General features: G+C 43.0%; 1 protein-coding gene across 1 annotated transcript in view; it reads left to right on the forward strand.

Moving 5' to 3' along the window:
* Positions 1 to 3,474: 3,474 nt before the first annotated feature.
* LOC144753800 (galactosylgalactosylxylosylprotein 3-beta-glucuronosyltransferase 1-like) overlaps positions 3,475 to 15,369 on the forward strand; it is a 467,694-nt gene continuing 455,799 nt past the window's right edge. The window contains exon 1 of the mRNA XM_078641372.1: positions 3,475 to 3,574. Coding sequence (XP_078497498.1) covers positions 3,475 to 3,574 — 100 coding nt within the window. The remainder of the gene's footprint in view (positions 3,575 to 15,369) is intronic.

A 15,369-nucleotide genomic window follows, 5' to 3' on the forward strand; every position in this document is an offset into this window, starting at 1 on the left:
GGGTGGAGAAAGAGGCAAGAGGGGTACAAAAAAAGTAAAGGGATGCTACAGAATGAAACAGAAGTGCAGAAAGAAGGAACAGAGGTGCAGAAAGAGGCAAGAGTCATGCAGAAAGAGGGAAGAGGGGAGTAGAAAGAAGCAAGAGGTATGCAGAAAGAAGCAAGAGAGATGCAGAAAGAAACAAAAGAAATGCAGAAAGAAACAAAAAGAAGTGCAGAAAGAGGCAAGCGGGGTGCAGAAAGAAGCAAGAGAGGTGCAGAAAGAAGCAACAGAGGTGCAGAAAGAGGGAAGAGGGGTGGAGAAAGAGGCAGGAGAAGTGTAGAAAGAAGCAACAAAGATGCAAAAGGGGGGAACGGGGTGGAGGAAGAGCCAAGAGAGGTGCAGAAAGAAAAAAAGAAGTACAGAAAAAAGGAACAGAGGTGCAGAAACAGGTTATAGGAGTGCAGAAAGAGGGAATAGGGGTGCAGAAAGAGGCATGAGGGGTGCAGAAAGAAGCAAGAGAGGTGCCGAAAAAAGCAACATAGGTGCAGAAAGAAACAAGATAAGTGCAGAAAGATGCAAGAGGGGTGCAGAAAGATGCAAGAGGGGTGCAGAAAGAAGCAAGAGAGGTGCATAAAGAAGCAAGAGAAGTGCCGAAAGAAGCAACCAAGGTGCAGAAAGAGGGAAGAGGGGTGGAGAAGGAAGCAAGAGAAGTGAAGAAAGAAGCAACAGAGATGCAGAAAGGGGAAGAGGGGTGGAGAAAGAGGCAAGAGGGGTGCAGAAATAATCAAGAGTGGTGCAGAAAGAAACAAAAGAAGTGCTGAAAAAAGGAACAGAGATGCAGAAAGAGGCAAGAGGGGTGCAGAAAGAGGGAAGGGGGTGTGGAAAGAGGCACGAGGGGTACAGAAAGAGGGAAGAGGCCTGCAGAAAGAGGCAAGAGGGGTGAAGATTAAGCAAGAGAGGTTCAGAAAGAAACAAAAGAAGTGCAGAAAGAAGGAACAGATGTACAGAAAGAGGCAAGAGGGGCACAGAAAGAAAGAAGAGGGTTCGAGAAAGAGGCAATAGAGTTGCAGAAAGAGGTAGAGGGGTGCAGAAAGAGGCAAGAGTCATGCAGAAAGAGGGAAGAGGGGAGTAGAAAGAAGGAAGAGGTATGCAGAAAGAAGCAAGAGAGATGCAGAAAGAAACAAAAGAAATGCAGAAAGAAACAAAAAGAAGTGCAGAAAGAGGCAAGCGGGGTGCAGAAAGAAGCAAGAGAGGTGCAGAAAGAAGCAAGAGAAGTGCAGAAAGAAGCAACAGAGGTGCAGAAAGAGGGAAGAGGGGTGGAGAAAGAGGCAGGAGAAGTGTAGAAAGAAGCAACAAAGATGCAAAAGGGGGGAACGGGGTGGAGGAAGAGCCAAGAGAGGTGCAGAAAGAAAAAAAGAAGTACAGAAAAAAGGAACAGAGATGCAGAAACAGGTTATAGGAGTGCAGAAAGAGGGAATAGGGGTGCAGAAAGAGGCATGAGGGGTGCAGAAAGAAGCAAGAGAGGTGCCGAAAAAAGCAACATAGGTGCAGAAAGAAACAAGATAAGTGCAGAAAGATGCAAGAGGGGTGCAGAAAGAAGCAAGAGAGGTGCATAAAGAAGCAAGAGAAGTGCCGAAAGAAGCAACCAAGGTGCAGAAAGAGGGAAGAGGGGTGGAGAAGGAAGCAAGAGAAGTGAAGAAAGAAGCAACAGAGATGCAGAAAGGGGAAGAGGGGTGGAGAAAGAGGCAAGAGGGGTGCAGAAAGAGGGAAGGGGGTGTGGAAAGAGGCACGAGGGGTACAGAAAGAGGGAAGAGGCCTGCAGAAAGAGGCAAGAGGGGTGAAGATTAAGCAAGAGAGGTTCAGAAAGAAACAAAAGAAGTGCAGAAAGAAGGAACAGATGTACAGAAAGAGGCAAGAGGGGCACAGAAAGAAAGAAGAGGGTTCGAGAAAGAGGCAATAGAGTTGCAGAAAGAGGTAGAGGGGTGCAGAAAGAGGCAAGAGGGGTGCAGAAAGAGGCAAGGAGGGTGCTGAAAGAAGCAAGAGAGGTACAGAAAAAGCAAGGGAAGTGCAGAAAGAAGGAACAGAGTTACAGAAAGAGGCAAGAGAAGTGAAAAAAGAGGTAAGAGTGTTGCAGAAAGAAACAACTGAGGTGCAGAAAGAGGGAAGAGGGGTGGAGAAAGAGGCAAGAGAAGTGAGGAAAGAAGCAACATAGATGCAGAAAGAGGCAAGAGTGGTACAGAAAGAGGGAAGAGGGGTGCAGGTTCAGTTACTGCCCAGTAAGGTATACCAAGAGCGTTGGTTTAAGAAAAAGGCCACATGCCAAGCAAAACTCATGGTTGGAAAGATTCCTTCTAACATCTCAGCAGAAAAAGGACTAATTATTACATGAATTATTCATTGTTTACTATATATTTTTGAACATATCCAATTATTATTAATTAACTCACTATAGCAAACTGCAATGTCCTAGGACATTGCTGGAGCCGGCCCTGGGAGGTGGCGGTCCCCAGGGCCAGGGAGGGCTCCTGGAGGAGGGCCCTCCCATCTTCATTGCATAATGTATGCCACAGGAAGGTGCTGGTCCCTGCATTTTATTAAAGAAATTAAAGCCCAGGGAGGTGGCATCACCGTGGCTGCGGCAAGGGCATGAGCCCCCCATATTTAAAGATCAAAGCCCTGGGGTGGTGGCAGTCCCAGGGGCAGCATGGGGGCAGGCAGGAGCCCCCCATGCCTTTTAGTTTTTGAAAAAAAAAACAGGGACGTGGCGGTTGCTGGGGCTGTATTGGGGCTGTGAGCCCCCCACATTTAAATATTAAAGCCCCAGGGAGGTGGTGGTCCCTGAGGCAGCATGGGGTGGTCAGCGGGCCCCCACGGGCTCCCGCTTCATAGTACAGCATTGCCCCCGGGACCTGGCCCACCCAGGGGCCTAATGAAAACGACGCATGGGAGCCTGCACTTCATTTTGTTTTTGTAATTTTAGGCAGGATTCGCAGACCATACTCGAATCCTGCCAAATTAAAAAGAAAATTCCTTATTTGGCCCTCGGGGTCCCTGTTGGACCCCCTGAGCAGACCTAGGGAGTCAGGGTGTTGCTACCCTGCCCCCTTTTCTTGTTTTTTACCTTTTTACTTGTGACTCTCTAATATATATAACAACATAAAATAATGTGTCTTTACTTTACTGTAGTGATTTTGTTTTACTATTATGCTGTCTTGATGTAATAAAGTGTATGGTTGCATTCATTACGATGCATATTTTTCTAGGAATTAAATAAAATCATTAGAAAAGTAAATTAAAAGAACATACACATTAATGGCAAACCTTGCTACAGAGCAAATAAAATATATGAGTACAGTAATCCAAGGGTACAATTATATGTCAGTTCGCTTCCAGGAGGGGCGGGCAGTGTACTGCTGGAGCTGCATTAGTGAGCAACAGGAAGGGTGGGTCAGTTGTACGGACTGCCTCGTGAAACCTGGACACCCTTCTGCCATGTATCTCAGATGGCTGATTTTCATCTATTCCTGCTGCTTATTTTCCTGTTTTCTCACCTTGTTTTTTGGATGTTATCGTGAGTGCAAATTGGAACATTGTGAGTATTTTACAGGTGTATTTTGACACCTTACTGCTTGTTGCTTAGAAAGATCATATTTGTTTATCTAGATGTATCTAATTTTCCGTGGGATGCTGTTTGATATTTGGTCAATTTAGGGTGGACTGATGATAGGACAAGCAAGGATTTGTTTTAGGGTGTTTGCTTAGTGTGTTTGCCTCTAGGCTTGTGGCTCTACCCAGAGTGGGGACATTACGTTTTTGTTTAATTCTTTTTATTAACAAAGGGTTATGCAATACATGACATATGCTGGGTGTGCCACACATATTACATAATGTGCAGATATTCATATTTGATATCACAATTCTGGCTAATACAGTAATCAACAGTTGGTATAAGCAAGTTTGCAGGGCAACCGTCTATTACGCATATTGTTAAGGATGATCAGGTAAGCAGAGCAACGTATTCAACATCCCCATCTCCAAGCTGTTAGTGCCTGTGATAATGTATCTGAAGCCCTTAGTCTCGGGCAGCACTAGAGCTCCCTCTATATGTATTCCATCTACCCCAGATCTTCTCCCATTTCCTAGGACACCCCATCTCTCGTACAGAGATCTCTCCGCCACCATGCACCAATCAAAGTCTCTTTTCCAGTCATTAACAGGCCCACATTTGGTCTGCCTGAGTAAGATCTGTTGCCTCTCAAATATTAAGGAGGCATAATTTAGCTGATGAACTCATGGAGTTACCGGCGACTTCATTGATGCATGTTAAAACTGCACTCCAATATATTTGGACGTTTTGGCACTCCCACAAAATATCTAAAAAAGTTCCTATTTAGACACATTTCCTAAGACACCATGTGTCCATCTGTCTGCCCATGTTTGCCCATGTTTGCCCGTGTGGTAAAGGAGACGTAGACTCTGAGCAGAATTTTTTGCTGTATTAATTGAAAGCGTAGTCTAACTGCGACCTCTGACAGTGAGGCTAGGGCTTCTGCATAGTCCTCGTCTTGCAAGTCTTCTAAATCTTTTTCCCAGTGTTGTCGTAGCTGTGCGAGAGTGTCAGGGAATTGTTTATGAATTTTCGGTACGTGAATGAGATTGCCTTGGTGGAGGTTGTTCCTCCAACAGTCTGTCCTCCAGAGGAGACATTTCCGATAGGACTTCATCAGGGTGAAATACTGCCTGAACAGCATGTCGGATTTGTAGGTACTGGAAGGCCTCCATAAAGGAGAATTCATATGTTTTTTGTAAGTCAGCAAATGGAATTACCCCTCTGGTTGTACATATGTCGCCCACCGTGGAGATCTCTATCAAGTCCCACTTATCAAAACCCTGTTTATTTGCCATCGTGCCCAAAAGTTCAGCATCCCATAAAGGCGTGGCTCACGTAATCTTCCTTTCCCACCCTAGTTTAGGGCTGTCAGTCCCTCTAGTGATAATTGGCGTGGATTGGTATATAATGCTTGGCAGTAACCCCCTGTTTGGAGGACAAGATGATCCATGTGGTAGGCTGGTTCCTCTCTGGGCTGGTGAGCCCAATGGTTGACGGTTGTCAGTGGAGCTGCTGTATAGTACATTTGAAGATCTAGAAGGGCTATCCCTCCTTCAGACCATCCGTGAGTTAATTTTGTCTACGTGTTTCAAAAGGATATCTTTTTTTATAAACTCAGGGTTATAGTCCCATTTTAAATACCTTAATTTACAATGGAGCTCTACAGTAGTCCCACAAGAAATATTTAGTTTCTAAGAAAAATCACGAAATAAAATGCTATTTGTTTTGATCTCTGCTAATATGAACCAAGGGCTTCTTAAGCAGCATATTGCTTATTGTATCTAGAGTATGTTATTTTGCTACATTTAGTTTTGACAGTCAGTGTGCATGTTTGTTTTTTGTCTGTTGTCTATATGATAAATGTGATGTAAATACAATTGGTGGCAATTTAGCACAGGTCATGAGAAGCATCTTCACCTCAAATAGTTTATGTAATCTGTCCAAAGAGGTGAGAAGAGGGTGAAGGCATAAAAACAGACCTCCACAGCCAACATACCCACTATGGTGAGAGGTGGATTTTTCCTCCTAGATGGGAAGGCCTTGAACCACCTCTGCATACTATTTTGCGATGCATGCATAGCAAGGAAGAGCCATCAGCGCTTGGTCACACACAGCCAGTTCTGCAGTGAAATCCCTAAACTATTTTCCGTTGGTGGAAAGTGTTGGTATCAAACTTGAAAAATAAATAACTGTTGAAAGTAGAAGGGAGTCTCCGTCTCAAATAATGCTAGGGAGAGCGAGGAAAGAGATAAGGAAATGATAAAAGGGAGGAAGCAGATGAGAGAGAAAGGATAGAGTGATGTGAGAGACATTTGAGTAAGACAGGAGATAAAGGTGATGCAGACAGAGCTGAGCTATGGAGCTACGGAGCGATACATGATAGACAGAAGGAGACACAGGGTAACACAAGTGAGAGACAGAGAAAATGCTGTTAAACAGACGCTTAGAAAGGGATAGCAGAAAGGGGGTGAGGCGGTTAAGCACAGAGGTCACAGCGAGATAGGGGAGGAGGCAGTTGCAGGAGCTAATGAAATTGAGGGATCAAGGGAGCTGATAAAAAGAAATATGATATATATGAGAAGGCTGGAAGATATCTGAGAAAGAGAGATGAGATGGAGTAGTGGATACATATGAGATTTGCCAAAGTGATTTAGAGACTGGGGCGATGTACAGAACTGTGGGAGAATAAGACAGGTCAGAAATGTGATAAAGGGACAGACAGATGCAAAAGCAACAGCATAGGGACGAAGTCGGTAAAACAGTAGAAAAGTTAAGAAAGAGGCATACAAGCAAAAACGAGATAGGTGAGTAAGAGACAGAGAGGGGAGATGAGATGAGAAAGAGCGACGTAAAATATGGCTTGAGAGGGGTATGGGGCAGGAAATAGAAAGGTGATATGCTGCAATTCAGAAAAAGAAAGGATTCAAGACCTGGCTGTTCAATTGACCTTTCTACAGCAGCAGGGTGATTAGCCGTGCTTTACGAATCCAGATTGAATGATTGATTGTTTGACAGACGTGTTAGAAAGAGCTAAGAGATGGAGGTTGCGAGCAGACAGACAGCGAGATGATAGAGAGATAGAGATATGAGAAAGAGGCAGCTAGGAGGCAAATTAAAGATTGGATAAAGAGACAAACAAACAAGAAAGAGAACAAGCATTGGCAAACCCAGTGGGTCTCTGCTTTAGAAGGTGATTGCTGACCTATTGGCTTTGCCCATGCAATTTTGGATTGACATTCCTCACACATTTTTTTAGTTCACTGTCTGGATGTAGTTCACTGTTTGGATATGACCTTCTGCCATGTTGGAATGGTAAAGTAAAAATTAGCCAATATGTCTGCAGGCATATCACAACACATACATGAACATGCGTTGTGATGAATGCACACGAATGTCTGCACAAGGCGGCCATAATGGAATGGTCACCAATCTAAGATGGCCGTTGTGTACCTACATTCATGTATATTCACCACTATGAATGCACGCATATGCATCGTGGCAGTAATTTTGGCTTCTTTTGTGTTGTATATGTTGTGTTATGATATGAGCTCAGGCTGGGCGGGAATACCTGTGTATAGGTAAGACCTAAAAGTGGCAGTAGGGAGTCGGGGGAGAGACATTAGGGAAGAGAAATATGGGACAGAGCAAGGGGGAGGAAAGTAAGAAGAGGGAAATGTGAGTATCAGAGCACAGGATACAGGCACAAGATACAGAAATGTGCCTAACTAGAAAGAGAATTGGGAGAGGGGCGATACATGCAAAGGAAGAAAGACATAGACCAGAAACAAGGCAGAGATAAGTAAGCATATTCTCATCCAAATTTGTATTCATAATCTGTTAAAACTTAATTTGGTTTATATTTAGGAGGATTTGAAGACCATGCTTATGTAGTGAGTGAATCTCTTTAAAATGAAGAGTGGAGGACTAGGTGTTCAGGCAGTGACCAGTAAATCTAAAATGGTTCTCACTCACCTAGATAACTGAAGACAGTGTGCACAATTTGCAAAGGTAAAGTGGGACAAAAGTCTAACTTTATCGCTTTCGGTATTCACAAAGGGCATTCACTACTCGTAAATGCCCTTTGCAAATACTGAAAGTCGCAAAGTTAGACTTTTGCCAAACTTTATCTTTATGAATCGGGCCCAGTATGTTTCATAGTTCCATTCATATGGCCAATTGTCTAGTGGTACACAGGAAAGAGAAGTATCACCTAAGTTGATGATCTCGATTGCCATCTATGGAAAAAAGTTTTTAAAAACTCTTTTAGATTGCAAGGGACAACTGTCCCAAAGAGCTCAATGGCCAGACATAATTTTATAAATACTACCTGCTCTTGCTTCAGATGCTGGAGAAAAGGTTGTGCAGTGAACTCGGGATACTAGAACTGCAGGAAGGATGGCGACACATCATGACACTCTCCACGCATGTCAGCCTCTGCCAATGGCGAAGGCTCAACTTTGGAATATCATCAGTGGCAGAGGATTCCCAAATGCAGTCAAAGAGGTCATATCTGACTTACAAGGGGTTATCAATGTCAGCTATGATCTCCTTTTATATGCCCCAACTACCAAGAGCCACTGTAGCAGAATCAGATCTGCCCTTAAGGGCCGGCCTTAGGCATGTGCAAGCTGTGCACCTGCACAGGGCCGCCAAACCCAGGGGCCACCACGCAAATATATCTCCTTAATATAATAATCCTCTGAGGATGGATACATATTTGCATGGCGGCCCCAGTGGCAGGGACTTGGCGGCCTCGGGCTCTGTTCCACTTCCAAACACCCTGACCCCCTTCCTGAGCTCCAGAGGGCTCTGCCCCGCCCGGACGCTCCCTCTTCTGGGGCCCACTACCTACGCTCCCTGCCCAGGGCCACCATGAGCCTAGAGCCTCCCTGTGCCCTTGAATGGATCAGCAATGCAGATCTCACTCTCAACCAGGCAAAGTAGCAGTTCTTCCACCAAGAGATGAAACTCTTCAGCTACATTTTCTCAAACAATGGAATTAAGGTAGTTCTGATAAAGTACATGGACATAAAAGAGTCCGTGAAGTCCACGTCCCCATTGGAAGTCCGAAGCTTCCTGGGGCTAGCAATATACTATGGGACATTCATTCACAATTTCGCAACTCTAGCTGCCTTCCGCGGCACTGGATGAAAACATTGGCCACATGTGCTTGGAGCATAGTGGAAGATGAGGTTTTGCAAGCCATCAAGCAGGTGCTCCTTTAGGACACTGTCATGGCGCACTTCTATCCCACCAAGAAATCTGAGCTCATGGTGGACACCAGCCCCACAGGCTTGGGTGCAGTCCTAATGCAGCGTGCCAAAGATGGATAATGTGCGACCATCACATATGCCAGCAGGACCCTCAATGACATGAGAAGCGATACAACCATATTGAAAAGGAAGTACTGGTGATCAAGTGAGGCTGCAAACACTTTCATTTATACATCTACAGGCAGCCATTCTGGGTTGATCAGAAGCTGCTCATCCCACTGTTTGCGGGTACTCCATCACACCCTCAACTGCGCATTGAGAAATGGGCCCTCCAACTTCACAAGTTGACGCTATGGTATGCCCCAGAGGCTCAAACCACATGGATTACCTCTACCGGGAACCTGAGGCTGCCATGATATCCCCCAACAGACTTTGCATCAGATGTGGATCAATACGCGCAATGGGTCAGTCGCCGAAGTGGGCTGCCCCTGGACCATTGCCTTTCACGACGTTACCAAGGAGACATCATCCTATCTATGCCACTAAAAGATAATTGAGGTGATGAAGTTGAGTGGATGGAATAATTCTCTCTTTGATGTTGGAAGTCCACACAACATCTATCAAAGGGACCTGACATCTCTGTGGCGCATACTCTACAGACTCAGTGGCACTGATCGAGGGATCCTACTTCATGCCACAGAATTGTAATTCCTTGTCTACTGAGGCCTCAGATGCTAAGCCGTGCCTATACAGCACAGCAGGGAAAGACCAAAACGAATGCATGCCTGAGACAAAAAGTCTGGTTCCCAGCAATGGACTCAGATGTGGATGAGTTGGTAATTTGGTGCCACTGGCGCCAGGCATGCAAATCCTTGGACAGACCTACACCGGTCATAACAGAAAGCCCCAGCACTGGGCCCTATTGTGACATCAGCATGGACTTCGGATCCCTGCCAGATAGATGCCACATGCTAATGATGTCATACGTCTTCTCGCAATACCCACTTATTAACCTGCTGGCTACCACAACATTTAATCAAACACAAAATAATGTAGACAAGATCTTTACAACATTATGGGTCCTGTCCACTCTCAAGAGTGACAACGGACCCCACTGCAGAGGCAGGATATTCGGGAATACATGAAGCCACTCGCTTTTGACCACAGGAAGATAGAACCCTGCTGGTGTCAGGCTAATGATGAGATGGAGAGGCTGATGAGGACAATAAATAAGGTCATCCCCATCAGGGCAGAGCAATGAGAAAATGTGGAGAATTTGTTCTTTGGGTTTACAAGCAGACACCACACAGCTTGGCTCAGAGAGTACCTACCGATTAAGGGCGAGCGTCAAACTCCACTCCTTGGATGGAGGTAGCGTAGTTTTACCACTCTGCACCTCCGTTTATGGTGCAGAGTTTTGGCAAAACTCCAACTCCGCCATGTAGCAGAATTTTACTTTTTATTACTAAGGGTGACCGTCAAACTCACCAAGTTCTGGCCAAGCTCGAAGATGCAGTGGCTTCTCACCATTGCGGTAACCGGGCACCGGCAGAGGACAACCACTTTGGGTCCCACCAGGTCACGTGACTCACGTTACCTCCGGGCAAGACTCAGGAAGGATCAGGACGAGCTTCCGCTGGAGGGGCGAGAAGAAAGTGTGAGTGATGCTGTGGGCAGACACAAGACCAAGCCTCCTCCTGCGGCTGCTACTGTCCGAGCCTGACTTGAGGAACCCCCGTCGATGGACAAAAAAAGGTAAGGACTGGAGGATCCCCAGCCTATGGCTGCCTCCTCTAAGCCCCCGCACTGGAGTCCTACCCTCAGCAGTTAGTCCTTAGTCAGTGCATGCTATAGGAGGAGTCAGTAACTCCGCCTGCTAGCGCTACTCCCCGTAGTGCTGCGGAGTGTGTCTTTCACTTCACGTAGTTCTGCGTACCTTGGCTACACGGATTCTGCCCGGGGTTACTACCAATGTACTTTTCAGGAGATCCTTTAGAGATAACATCCCTCATACAGACTCCAGGACCCCCGAAGCAATGGACAGACAAACGACCCAATTCTGGCAGAACAAATGTACAGAGAGGAAACACAAATATTTCAAGGCATAAGTGCACAAAACATCAGTCAATCAGGACTCTTCAGTGAATTCAATAGATGATCCTTTAATAGCTTCTTGGACAGCTAGTAGCGTAAAGTGGTGGAATACAGCCAACGTATTTCGCCACAAATGAGGCTTCCTCAGGGCAAGTTTCACAATGCACAAATCTTTATACCGATCACTTCAGTCCCAGGATCATACTATCTCAACACTTTTACAAAACTGTAAGGCAGTAGTCCATTGGGTACGGATATCCACAAGGAAACACTTTCAATAGGTCTCCCACTAATGCTGGAAGGTTCACTGTGTCTTAAAACACGTAGAAAGTTCATCAATATATAAAATATGGTTCCATGTTTAAATATCGACAACAAAAATATAGTTTACAAAAATATAGATGTAAAAATATCGATTACAAAAATATCGACTCCCTATACTTAAACAGGTAAGTACAATAATATCGACTCAAAAATATAGATGTAAAAAATATAGATGTAAAAAATATCGACTTTAAAAAATATTATTACTTAAATTAAATAATTAAATAATATTAATATTATTAACCAAATACATTAAATTACATTTATATTTTAACTATTTATAACAAATAAACTTAATTTAATTAATATAAACACAATAAATGTGTACATATACATATATTTTCTTAAATACATTTTATTATCTTTATTTAATTTATAAACTTTAATGATTATATAAAAATAAAATAAACACATATATAAAACATTTTGAATAAAATAAAATATTCTATATTTAATTAACACATTAAAGTATTAAAAAATAATAATACATACATTTAATAACAAAATAAAAACATTAGTAGTTAAAACATTTGATAGCGAAGGGGTAAATATTACTATTCCCACTCCAGTGAGTGCATCAGTAGGGAAAGCGCTGGATAGCGTAGGGGTAAAAATGACTATTCCCACTCCAGAGGGTGCAACAGTAGGGAAAGCGTTGGATAGCGTAGGGGTAAAAATTACTATTCCGACTCCAAAGGGTGCAACAGTAGGGAAAGCGTTGGATAACGTAGGGGTAAAACTTACTATTCCCACTCCAGAGAGTGCAACAGTAGGGAAAGCGCTGGATAGCGTAGGGGTAAAAATTACTATTCCCACTCCAGTGAGTGCAACAGTAGGGAAAGCGCTGGATAGCGTAGGGGTAAAAATTACTATTCCCACTCCAAAGGGTGCAACTGTAAAGAAAGCACTGGATAGGGTATGGGTACAAAATACTATTCCCACTCCAAAGGGTGCAACAGTAGGGAAAGCGTTGGATAGCGTAGGGGGGAAAATTACTATTCCCACTCCAGTGAGTGCAACAGTAGGGAAAGCGCTGGATAGCGTAGGGGTAAAAATTACTATTCCCACTACAGAGGGTGCTACAGTAGGGAAAGCATTGGATAGCGTAGGGGTAAAAATTAATATTCCCACTCCAAAGGGTGCAACAGTAGGGAAAGCTTTGGATAGCGTAGGGGTAAAAATTACTATTCCCACTCCAGTGAGTGCAACAGTAGGGAAAGCGCTGGATAGCGTAGGGGTAAAAATTACTATTTCCACTCCAGTGGGTGCAACAGTGGGGAAAGCGTTGGATAGCGTAGGGGTTAAAATTACTATTCCCACTCCAAAGGGTGCAACAGTAGGGAAAGCGTTGGATAGCGTAGGGGTAAAAATAAATTACTATTCCCACTCCAGAGAGTGCAACAGTAGGGAAAGCGTTGGATAGCGTAGGGGTAAAAATTACTATTCCCACTCCAGAGAGTGCAACAGTAGGGAAAGCGCTGGATAGCGTAGGGGTATACATTACTATTCCCACTCCAGAGAGTGCAACAGTAGGGAAAGCGCTGGATAGCACAGGGGTAAAAATGACTATTCCCACTCCAGTGAGTGCAACAGTAGGGAAAGCGCTGGATAGCGTAGGGGTAAAAATTACTATTCCCACTCCAGAGGGTCAAACAGTAGGGAAAGCGTTGGATAGCGTAGGGGTTAAAATTACTATTCCCACTCCAAAGGGTGCAACAGTAGGAAAAGCGTTGGATAGCGTAGGGGTGAAAATTACTATTCCCACTCCAGAGAGTGCAACAGTAGGGAAAGCGCTGGATAGCGTAGGGGTAAAAATTACTATTCCCACTCCAGTGAGTACAATAGTAGGGAAAGCGCTGGAACCCAAAACAATAAAAAAAAAAAAACTATCAAAATTGTTATTACATTTAATTTTCAATATAAACATAATTAATAAATACATTTAAATATATTATTATTAACAAATATAATAAAAAAATTATGAATTACACATTATTTTACACTATAATATCCACCACACACACCTAAAATTAATTACACAATTACATTTATTATTTACTAATTAATTAATTAAAATGTATGTTTTTTAATTAATTAATTAATTAATTAATTAATTAACAGGTTTCACACTATATACACTTATAAACACCACAACACAAACCTATAATTAATTACACATTTACAATTAATAATTAATAATTAATTAATGGTAATTAATTTAAAAAGTATTTAATAATTAATCAGTAAATAATTAATTACTCACCACCCTTCACACCATTTACACATATAAACTCCACAACACACACCTAAAATTAATTAAACAATTAACATAATTAATTATTAATTGACTAATTGAAATTAATTAACAACTAATTATTAAACAATTATTAATAAATTAACACATTAATTAATCAATTAGTTTTATATAATTAAATGACTTCCCACCCTATTCCCCTATAAACCCACAACCCGCTACGGAACTAATAACGCAAAATTCAACATAAAATACATTAATAACTAATACAATTCCAAAACATATAATAAAATGACAAACAATTCTCTTCAAAAACACTAAAATACATAACATTATTAATAAATCAATATTTTTGTAAACTATATTTTTGTAAACGATATTTATTACAACTATATTATTGTTATCGATATTACTTACCTATCAGTCGATATTCTTGTCAAACTATATTTTTGTTGTCAATATTTCTTCCACTCGATATTTCTGCGGAGATATTTATGTAACACGATATTTCTCCATCGATATTTCTACCCTGCACCATAAAATATATCCCAGGAATCCGAAAATTGCTTCTGGTCACTATGATAGGTGACTCTCAGAAAAGCGTACTTCACACTTGTTACTGCATGTCAGCGTTTCCGCCGGTTAGCTTCCCAAAAAAACGCCAAGTATCCCTTACTGCCGTTTTCCTCTTCTTTATCAATTCTGGCAGAAGCAACACAACCAGAAGGCCAGCATATATTGGCAGGCCGAAAAATCAACAATTCTAATGGGAAATTGGGTCTTTGTGCACAACCAGCCATCTAGAGCAAATTTCCATCTTCCTTTTGAATCACGCATTTTGCATGTCTCATTCAGAAAAACCATGATGGTGACTTCCAGGAGGTGGTAGGACTGTGTCACTAGGAACATATATGGCTTCACCAAATGGTGCCTGTTAGAAAATGGTTTTGTGGTTGGCAAAGGTATGCCCCCTGTCCGAGCAAGAACCACAATCCTAAACAGGGTAAGTCAGTCATACACTTTAAATTAACCTGTGCTCACCCTCTGGTAGCTTGGCACAGAGTAGTCAGGCATAACTTAAGAGGCAATGTGTAAAGAACTTGTACAATACTTCAAACAGTAGCACAGTGAAATCAACACAAAAAGGCTTCTCGCCAGTTTAGAAAAACAGATTATATTTTTCGGAGTAAAAGTAGAAGTCAAGGTATAAACTTTCAAAGAATAAACTGTTTTATAGTGCTTAGAAACAGTAGCTCCAACCGAGACTATCTGCTCGCGCCTGACCAAGTCAAATGAAAAAGTTCAGGCTGATCACGATGGAGTGCAGGCCGGCTAAGGGATCAGCCTTAGACACAGAATAGCACTTTGGATGTGTCGACGTCAAGTGCAATGCAGGGAGAAAAGGAGGTGATGTGTCGTTGTTGATCTCGCAGATGTAATTCATGCCTCCTTTACGAGCTGCGCACCATTGAGGATGCGTCAAGTGTCAAGATGCAAAGAACAACGGGGAGATGTGTCATCATCAAACCACTGGGCTGAAGGTAATGTGAGCAGCATGATGCGATTCATCGGCACCGAGAGGCACAAAGTCAAAGATAGGTCGGAACCTGGAGATGAGGTGTCATGCAGTCGACAATGCGGAGCCCATGTTCCATGCAATATAAACGATGTGCCGTCATTGAGATTAATGAGCCAATTCTGATTGGCACAACGTTATCGATGCATGGGTTCTTAAAGATGTAGCACATTAAACGCACTCCCGTGGGCCTAGGGCAGTATTGGCACCACTTAACAGAGCAGGACTCTCAGCAGACAGAGTCCAGGCGCTGGTCTAGGTTGAAGAGAGAAGTCTCTGATACCCCTGAGACTTCAAAAAACAGGAGGGAATCCAA

This window comes from Lissotriton helveticus, chromosome 5_1 (genome assembly GCF_964261635.1).
Source record: "Lissotriton helveticus chromosome 5_1, aLisHel1.1, whole genome shotgun sequence".
NCBI lineage: Eukaryota > Metazoa > Chordata > Amphibia > Caudata > Salamandridae > Lissotriton > Lissotriton helveticus.